Here is a 10,656-nt window from a genome sequence, read left to right as displayed (position 1 = left end):
GCAAAGGCCATTACGTCCAAAGCTGCGGTTAACGCATCACCAAAACCTGCAGTAACTGCCGACACTTGCGGTTGACCGGCATTGGGACTGTAATGTACGTGAAATTAACGCGTAGCCACAATATTCCATGAGCAGATTGATGTAACATATAAAATGTTCAGTTTAGAGAGAATTATTATCGGAATAATTATATAATAAATAATATATTAATTTTTATTAATATAAAGTTTCTTTTTACTGCTATATAGATCGAGATATTAAAATTATTTTAAATTAAAATAATTGCTATTGAGTGAATATAAATTTAGCTTTTATTGTTCTATGTGATGTTTTAAATCAAAATATATTTACGTAATACTGATAAACCATACAATTACTCGAAAGAAAGAATTGATTACCTTTACCGCGAATATATAACAAGATATACATTTTCATTACAAATATCAACTTGTTAGTGCTTTTTCAATTACGCTGTGTAATTACAGAATTATTAAAGTTACGCGGAGCTTCAAATGGACGCTTACAGTATTGCGTTACTTTTATTTTTCGCCAACTGGAAATTGATACAGAAATCCATTTTTTGATGAATCAGGAATGTTCGGCAGCGATTAAAACATATCATAGAAATATGATAACGTGAATATTTTCAATATATACGATGTAAGTTAATTAAAATCTATCAAAACAGATAAACGCTAATTGAATCGCTTCTATTTTTTGCATTTTGCTATTTTTTTCAATTTAAAGAATTAAATTTTTTTAAATTAATCTCTACATAATCGCGTTTTTTATTATCTATATTTTTTATTGCATATATGTCATTTTTATTATTTTAAAATATAACAATTTATAAATGATGATTTAAGTTATATCAAAAAAGAGAATAATAAGAAAATAATATTGTAGAATCACGCAAATAATATACGCTCATTTTTATAAATAAAATATTGTTTAAGCATTTGATTAATCAACAAATTTAGCGATATAAATATTTAAATTTAAATATTTTTCCATTAATTACTTTAAATTTCTTTGTTTATAGGAGGACAGTACGTTCGAGACAATAAGTTATCTCGCGTTTACAGCATCGGTATACGACAACGGCAAGACGTTTAAGTGTTATGCCGAAAATTCGGTTACTCGTACCGAAGATCTAAAACCAATGAAGGAAGCAACAACGATCGAAGTGTTATGTAAGTATACTACAATAAGTTGAGATGAGTTAATGATTATTGACCAGCCATTCTTTTGCAATATATTTTGTGGCTCTTTATTGGTATAATAAGTTTGATTTTAATTTTTTTAAATTATATATTCTTTTATTCATTTATCTCAAGTATCTTCAGATTTTAATATTTTTTAAGAAAAAGTATATATATATGTATAATTATAATTATTTATACGTATATATCTTTTTAAACAAATAATCGCAAAGAGATTAAAATTAAAATTGTCATATCGAATCGAATGGGATTGGATTGATTCAGAAAAGATAAAATTCAATTTTATCTAAGCAAACATTCAATAATCTCACAAGCAAGTTGGATCAAATAATAACTGATTCTATTTATTTTATAAATAATAAGAATAATAACAAGAGCGATATAAATCCGTCATTTTTAATAGTTATAATTACGGTTAATAGCGTTAAAATAGCAACAAGATTGCGTTGTAACTCAAAATTCACACATTTCTGTACCACAGCGAGCATATTCTGCATCTACGAGAAACTGTGAGTTACAAGAGCGGTTATTAACATTTGCATACACTTATAGTCCTTATGAACCAAATCCTTTAAATAAATAACTCTACACATACTCGTTCGTTATTCATCAGCATAATGCTATGCAAATTGACGTAACTTGGAAATGCCAGCAATCAGTAGAATCTTGACTTGCTATCGAATTCAAAAACTCGTTCCTTATTCTACAATTAAACGTGACATGTAAAAATTTACATAGGATCGCGATGAGGAAAAGCTGAGATTGAGATTTTAAATAACCTTATTCTACGTTTTAATTAAAACATTATGATAGTAAGATTGGATTATTCCTGTCATTATTCCTGTTAATTGAAAAAGATTTCTAGCCATTTATGCTTCTATACTTAAAAATGACAACTTTAAAATAGATCGGAATAGGAGAATAAACTTAATAATTTTTAAAAAGGAATAAAAATAGAATTGAAAATCTTGCAGACTTTTCAATTTACGCTGCAGAAATCAAAGCAAATATGTTCAGAAGAAACGATTGAAAATTTTGAAATGATGAAAGTTAAAGACTCTCGTTCCAGTATATCTTCGTTTGAGCATCTAATAAACATTTACTCGTATCTTGCCCTTTTTGAAAGATTGACTCGCACAAGTCGCACAATGTTTATACGATTTTTCAGTCGCATGCTTCGGTAGATCAACGGCGATACGCTATAGCAGGACAACTTTTCCTTATATACCTGTAGATGCTTTCACAATATTTTCTTCTGATGGAATAATGTTGTTTTCGCAAATGTAATTTCATTTCCGTGTTGTCCAAACATTAAAAAATGTGAAAGCTTTCTACTGATACTACATACTTGAAAATGAAAATATATTCACAATTGTAAAAAAGATTATTTAATCACAATTTAAAAAATTAAATTAATTATTTTACATCATACACAACTAATCAACAAATTTTTCTTCTTTCTGCATTTCATTATAGATTATCTTTTTTTAAGCTTTTTTTTAATGCTTTTTCGCATTTCATTATAGATTATCTTTTTTTAAGAATGTCAATTATTATAGATTTATGACTCGTTTAACTCTAAAATCATCAGCAGTGGAGTTACAATTTTTTTAAGAGCGTGATGTCTTGATTACGTGAGCACGGAAACAGACAAAAAGAGATGGGCAGTTGTGCATCTCCCTGATGTTTCCAGTTACAGTGTGGAATGGCGGAGAAACTTTCGTTTTGTTGCCAGAACGGGGACTAGCCATGGATTGGAAACGAGAAACTCCAGACATCAAGTTTGGCACGTTTCCAACTCTCCGGCTTGCATCGTGACAGCAACTCTCGCGTCTACGTATTTACGAGAATTTTGTTTTATATCCTCTCCGTATTTTCTAGAACCTGTTAAGTGCATAATATTGTGACCCGAGCTGATCTAAATTTTATATTCAATTTAAGTTTAGCGCTATCCATCTTGGAACAAAAGGCAATCGTGAAGATAGAAAAATCTTTACGGTTTCAGACATCGAAGAAAGAAGAAAAATTTTTATTTCGCAAAAAAGCGAATACATTAAAAGCACATGAATCTTAAAATAAGATAAGATTTCAAGAAAAATTAATATGTCATTTTGAATCTATTCTTCTACTAATTATATAATAACGAAATATATTATTTCAATCTTTTTGTAAAACATTTTATCTTCAACGTTAACTTGACAAATATCAAGAAAAATTAATATACGCTGATATAAAAGAATTTTATCAAATTTATTAGCATTTAAAAAAGATAAGAATTATCTGTTTTTAATTAAACAATTTTAATTTTGCGATTATTATTCTCCTTCTTTTACTAGAATTTTCACTGATATATGTTCTATCTTTGCGACTACATGTCTAAATGTTGCACATTGATTTTTATTGTTTGTAACATTGATTGTTTTATGCTTTAGATCCGCCAATAATTAAAATGAAACCAAACAACATAACCGTTAACGAGACAGACGACTTTTTAATATTTTGCGATTATGAGGCAAATCCGGCTACGCTACTAAAGGTGACGTGGTAAGTGGCCATTACCACGTAAAGATACATACTAGGTTGAATGAATCCTTTAGGATAACGATCATTTTCCTGTGGGAAATAAAGGCTGGTTCTGTTAGATAAATTAGCAGCAGAGCTCAAGACATTTTTATTTTATTCATACAATAGAATTAAAGATATTTTCGTTGCTTTTACATCTTAGAAAATAAAGTTAGTGCTATTTCCTCGTTTTATTTCTCTCTCTAAATCGGGTGATATAGGATACGAGACGACGATGAATTAGTGTTAAACGAAGAACATTACGATGGTGGAATCACGGAACAAACAGCACTCACAGTGAAAAACGCGACTCCTAGCGACATGGGTTCTTACAAATGCATCCTGGAAAACAACGCCGGTCCAACCGTTTCCGAGGCTACCGTACAGGTTTCAGTCTTTTGTACGTATCGTCTTTTATACAAGACAGATAACAAAAGTCAATTGCTTAATGTGACAAAAAGCAGTCGATAAAATCTAAAATCTTTACAATTTCGTGTTCACAAACATGGATTATAAATCTCCCGTTAGTAATAAATCTAAATCCAACAGAATCCCATTGTACTTTTGGCAAAATCTTATCTTCTTATTTCTCGCTGCAATAATTTTTCGTGAAGCGCAGTTAATCTTTTTATTAGAAAACGACAGCTTCATTGAAAGCTATGCGATTACATTGGGAATAAAGTTGGAGAGAACTCGGCACCCGACGTACTTTTGAATTCGCGCGAGATTTATACGGCACGGATGTATATATCGTGTTTTATTACATAGATAAGCCGGTGGTGGAAGTGATAATGGATCCGGAAACACCTGTGAACGAGGCGGATCGTCAGAATGTTTCGCTAACGTGCGAGGTCGACGCCGGTAATCCGGCGATACTGACAGCCGTCCGTTGGTATTTGGACGGAGACCTATTGAAAGAACTTCCGGATTGCTCGAGGAATAGCACTGCCATGACAACGAGCTCCGAGGAATCATTGGCATTCTGTGACATCGACCCCAGCAAATTGCTGCTGGAATCTGTCGGCCGCACCTTCCACGGCAACTATTCCTGCGAGGGGAAAAACGATGCTGGTTGGGGACCGAACTCCCCGAGCACGTCTGTCATAGTTTATTGTAAGTCCTCTTTGTCATCTGTCACTCATTCGTGTTACGCGGTGATAGCACAGAAATTGGTGATGCCTATTATATTTCCAACTATAATACGTGTTCCGAATTTTTTATGTTTTCAATGACAAATAGAAATTATATTAAAAATTTTGATTTTACAATATTTGTTAATAGCAATTTAAAGGAATGATGTTATAAATAATTAATGATCCTGAGCTTCTGGAATATTATCAAATAATGCATTGTAAAAACGGTCATTTGTGTTTAACATTAATTACTGCAGCAATAATTATCGATTGCGGACTTTATCTTACATATGTACGCGACCGTACGCGACCAGTATCGTTTATATTACAATATCTTATTTAATCGGATTATATTTAGCATGGGATACTAGTTTGTCCCCCCTCCCCCCCGTCTCTCTCTCTCTCTCTTACTCTCTTTTTCTCCTTTCTTCATACCCTGAAACATTTCCGCAGATAAGCCCGGCCCGGCGTCGATAACGTACGAACCTCGGCAAGTGGTGAAGAAACAAGCATTATCCATCACTTGCTTTGTTTTGGATCCCGGCCGACCGAGAGTGTTAGGCTTCAAGTGGCTGCGCGGTTGGCACCGACTTCCAGACGAGAACGAAGCCACACTCTTCATCGAGTCAGTTAATTTGGAAACCGAGGCGAATTTCACATGTCTGGCTTACAACGAAGCTGGTGATGGAGAACCAGCCACAACGTTTATCGACGTATCTGGTGAGTACATATGTCAATGCGCTTAAAACTTTATCCAGCAATTACTGTGGGTTTCATAGCGACATTTTCGAATCCGTCCCAACGAAATAATTCAATTCACTTTGCTTGTTATACATTTGAAGCGTATATTTTGATCGAAATTAAATTTAGAAATTCTAAGAGAAAATCTAGATGATAATTTTAGACACATCATAAGTTAAATTTTTATCTCTTAATTTCTTTTGAATGTTATCTAACGTAACCTACATATATTATAACATATGTCTATTACGATAAATCTGTGACGTAATGTTAAGATTTTTTATTAAACTGATCTCTTCTATTCCTGTTAGCGATATAATAGATTGTCTGACATTTCTCATAATTATTGAGTGGCAAATCCTATTATGCTTAACCGAGAGTTATCGCTTCTCATTAGTGGCCCCGACGTTCATTAAGAAACTCCATTCGTATCGCGGCTACGTCTATAACGCGCCTAACGTGAGCATCATGTGTTGGATCGAATGCGCTCCGATCTGCACTATTTCTTGGCTGAGAGATGACATTCCCATGAACTTCACGAAAACGAATCGATACTACGTGTCGAACGTTTATCATCCGCCTGACCCAAGGACCGACGACTTCGAGAGCATCCAATCGACTCTTATATGGAATCTGACGGTCTGGCCGAACGGTCAGCTCGACCGTGCTGAGGATAACGTCAAATTTACCTGCAAGAGCAGCAGCAACGGAATCGGTCCGGGCGTGGAGAGTTTTACCCACTTTCATGTCGAGTGTACGTTCCATTCGAATCTTTCTTTTTGGCGCGGTGATATCTCTACTTGCTTACATTCCATTTTATAACGGTCCATTTATTTAGCGAGATTGTGGAAAGAACAAACTTTTATGTTCCACATACTATACAAAAGAGAATTTCCTGTTGATGTTGAACTTAATGTTAAACAAATATATAAGGCATCTTAACATCATTGAATTTTTAACATACAATACTTATTGTAAAATATGTACAAAAATCTCTGTAAAATTGTTTTTCAAGTATATACTCGTAAAAACATTTTAAAATTAAGAGAACAAAATGAATCTTAAATAAGAGTTTATTTTTAATTTAAATTTGCTGCATAGACTTTTATATTTTTTGTATTGATATAAATGACTAAAATTGATTTTTTATTCAAGTTCCCCCAGAGGATATTACAATATCGAAGAAGATAATCAATGTGATAGTGGATACGGTACCGGAAACCGTTGAGTGCAACGCGAAAGCACGACCAAAACCAAACTTCCGGTGGTTCCGCGAAGGATCCACTGATATCATTATGGAAGGTCACGTGTTTGACTTGAAAATGCCAATACCACGGCGCAGTAGTGGCACTTATTATTGCGAAGCATGGAATCGTCACGGCTCCTTGAATATCTCATTTATCATGAATGTGCAATGTATGTTCCATTACGTCTTTAAACTTTTAAATAAATAATCAAAAAACTTCAAATTTCCATATTTGTTAAGTTATAAAAAGACATATGTATGGATAACATGAAATTAATCTTGCAATTGTTTTTTGCTGTTCAGTTTTAAATACAAAGAGAGAATTAAATATTTCTTCCAAATTTTATTTTTACGTCTCGACTTGTATCTTTTATTTTGATGTAAAATTTAATATTTTTACACTCGTTCTTCTTAAAATATCATTGTTAATAAAAGAAATTCTTAAAAAGTAATTTTTCTACATGCTTTTGGCGTCTAACAGCGATGTCATATTTTTCATACAGTTAAACCAGAATGTCATATAGAAAAAGAACGATTTGAGGGCCAGGATTATGTCGTTTGCTCAGCCATCGCCAATCCGAAAGAGACGGATTTCACTTGGTCATTGAAGAACGAAAACGATTCACTGGAGCAGGTCGCACAAATACGAAACGGAAAAAGTTACATGCTGCTCGATACCTCAGTCACTAACTTCCGGACGTATGTGTGCGTGGCAAACAACACAATCGGCCATTCCGTAGCGTGTGAACGCGATATACCAGGTTTGGTACAATGAACTTTTCATTGATTCGCTGATATAGTGTTATATTTACAAAAATAGCAGCAATACTTTTCGAAACGTTTCAGCTGGGATTATTTGAAAATATTATTGCATTCCGAAATTATTTTTCTATATATTCTTTATAGGGAAATGCAAAAAATATGTGATGCAAAAAACATGAACAAAATATCAGTGATAGAAAAAATTTTTTGTAATGACTGTGCATACAGTTTATAAGTTTACGTTATATTGGGAAGTTGTTGTGAGACAAAAAAAGAAATAAAGTTTCCCACTAAATAGTTTTTTTACGCGCATATATGATAAAATCAAACGTCTATTAATAACATGAATAAAATGTCAATTTTTTAATATCGACAATTAATATAAATTGATATAAATTTCATATCTTATAACTGCAACTATTTCGTAATGTTAATGTTTTTTTATTATAAACAATAATTATTTAATATTTTTGAAACATAGATTGTTAGCACATTTTCATAATTATCTATGTAATCGTTTAACTTATAATGAGAATGATAACTTTTAATCTGTCAATCACAAATATATTTAGTAGAGTTTGTCACTTTACAGCCCACCATGGAGTTAAACGTAAGTTTAACGCCTACATCACTTCAAATTTTACGAATAATATATATTTTGCATATAATTACCATTTATGTGTATGTAACTATTATCCAATATATATTACAAGAATATACATTTTCCTCCTTTTAAATAAAACATTTGATTGTTGTTTTAAACGTAATATAAAATATATTGCGATACACACAAGGGTATTATATGCAAAAGAATAAATTAAAATAAAAATGCTTTAAATTTTGTGTTCTGTCATAACGCGAGCAACAAATTTTTCTATAGACTATTTATATGAATATAAAATACAATAGATGTCCTTTTCAATTATTTAGCTTGTTTATACTATCCTCTATTTCAGTACAAAATTTCAAACATTTTTTTCTACGGTTTTATACGTGCTGCAAATACTTGATCATATAAAAGTTATTATACAAATAAATTAATTTACTTTTCGTTTTTTTTTATTTTTATTATTTTTAATATTTTTGTATTTTAGTAGAATGAAGTTGTCGTTCATGCATCACAATCCTTATACATCTTCTTTACATATGATAAAATCAATTATTATATGTTACAACCTATCCTGTTACAGGACATATACCTTGGTGGTATCGGTTGGACGGTAATCTGCTACTGATTATTATCGTAATGACAGTGGTCATGATACTAGTCCTAATACTGATCTGCGTGGCCATTTATATCGTGTGTCGACGAAAACGCAGTCAATTGAAATGTAAGTTATCTCTAATATATGATCTTTATATCTGCAATTATTCGCTTATCGCAGCGATTTACATGACGGAGGTAAAATGGAATTTCTTTGAATATTTCGTAATGAATCAATATAACTTATATAATTATTTTGCTAATTGTGTCAAAATAGTACAATCTCTCAATTTTGTCACATGACATAATTTATTACTTTAAAATATTCCAAGCAAGATCTGAATCTGCATTATATTTATATCTGAAATATATTTTTGATAAGGCTTTAAAGAAATTCGAAGAAATCCAATTTGGCAGCCTATAAATATTAATCATAATTATATTATGATGGTCTATATGATTAATACACATTACGTATTTTACATCTGTATATACATGTATCTAAAATGGCCCAAAACTAAACGTGAATATTTCAATATATCTTAAAATATTCGTCATTTTAAATTATTACAATTGGAAAAGTAATGTTATATTTAAACAATGATGATATTTTTTCCATATATCCTCACGATATTTTTTTATTCCTGCCAGTGAAACGTGTTGTGGTATAATCTCTATGTTCACATTCTAGTATATTTCGCATTATCTTTGTTAATGTAAAAAGTATTTTCACATGTAGTTAACACACCAATTATTCTTTTGAGTTTTAAAGTTATTAACTAATTACTTGCATTTACACTTTATACTTTCTTTGAGAATTTAATTCAATTTTATATATAAAGCTTCTTAATAGTTACAAATAACGGCTTGAATCACACGTAATCGTAAGTATATCAAAATTACTTTAATCACGTGTTGCAAAACATTAAATTGATTTATTAATATAATATTTATATATTTAGAGAACGATTGTATTATTCTGAAAAGCATTTTATTTATTGATAGAGTTTTGTTAACCCAGTGCGTTCAAACAGATGTAGATATATTACACATTGTATACAATATTATATTATCTTATATAATTTATGCTAAGTAGAATAAAAGCATGCTCACACTATTTGATATTTCTGTATAAAGTAGTTAAACATAAAATTTCCATTTAGATGGAGATAAATATGAACAATTAAGAAAAAACATATGCTTCGCTGCTATAATGTTGATCAATATTAATTTGTTTTTAATAATTTCTTTTTGTTATAAATATAATTTAAAACAAAAAAGTTACAATGTCATAAATTATAATATGGTATTGCAGTATGTTAATGTTAATTCGTAAAATTCATAAAAAAATAATTCGTAGACATATTGAATATAAAGGCCCAGTGCCGTATGAATAAAATGAATGTACAAGATCGAAATAGATTAAACAAGAATCTGTAGAGAATTTTTGATATTGATTTTATAATAATACGGAGAAAATATAACTAGATAGTTTAATGTTTTAAGTCTACATTAAAAGATGAGAAGACGGAGATATTTTGTAGGAGTACTAAAGTTGTAGTAAAAGAAAATGGACATTCCTCTACGTGGACAATTACGAGGTTGTGGAAGGAGAGTCTGCTAGCCAGAGGAAGAGGAGGTTATCTAAAAATTGTGAGCAATGATTGAGCGTGATAGAATATCTGAAATTCGTGAGAATTGTCCACAACTTGTTGCCTGTTAGGAAAATGTCTTGGCGCCTGTCCTGCGCCTCTAACTGACATTTTTATTATTTTTTTTTTCCAG

At 31.2% G+C, this 10,656-nt stretch overlaps 1 protein-coding gene across 5 annotated transcripts in view; it reads left to right on the top strand.

Moving 5' to 3' along the window:
- LOC108756882 (hemicentin-1) overlaps positions 1-10,656 on the top strand; it is a 175,052-nt gene that overhangs the window by 139,246 nt on the left and 25,150 nt on the right. For 4 of the 5 annotated variants that reach the window (XM_018501028.1, XM_018501025.1, XM_018501029.1 and 1 more), the window contains exons 7-16: positions 1,043-1,193; positions 3,656-3,767; positions 4,007-4,185; positions 4,554-4,898; positions 5,372-5,638; positions 6,057-6,413; positions 6,815-7,075; positions 7,409-7,666; positions 8,260-8,277; positions 8,858-8,998. In XM_018501028.1, the coding sequence (XP_018356530.1) occupies positions 1,043-1,193; positions 3,656-3,767; positions 4,007-4,185; positions 4,554-4,898; positions 5,372-5,638; positions 6,057-6,413; positions 6,815-7,075; positions 7,409-7,666; positions 8,260-8,277; positions 8,858-8,998 (2,089 nt within the window). The remainder of the gene's footprint in view (positions 1-1,042; positions 1,194-3,655; positions 3,768-4,006; positions 4,186-4,553; positions 4,899-5,371; positions 5,639-6,056; positions 6,414-6,814; positions 7,076-7,408; positions 7,667-8,259; positions 8,278-8,857; positions 8,999-10,656) is intronic. The other variant, XM_018501027.1, reaches the window with a different exon arrangement.

The sequence above is a fragment of the Trachymyrmex septentrionalis genome, unplaced genomic scaffold (genome assembly GCF_001594115.1).
Source record: "Trachymyrmex septentrionalis isolate Tsep2-gDNA-1 unplaced genomic scaffold, Tsep1.0 scaffold13, whole genome shotgun sequence".
NCBI lineage: Eukaryota > Metazoa > Arthropoda > Insecta > Hymenoptera > Formicidae > Trachymyrmex > Trachymyrmex septentrionalis.
The sequence above is the reverse complement of the archived record's forward strand: the minus strand, read 5'-3'. Positions and strand labels throughout refer to the sequence as shown.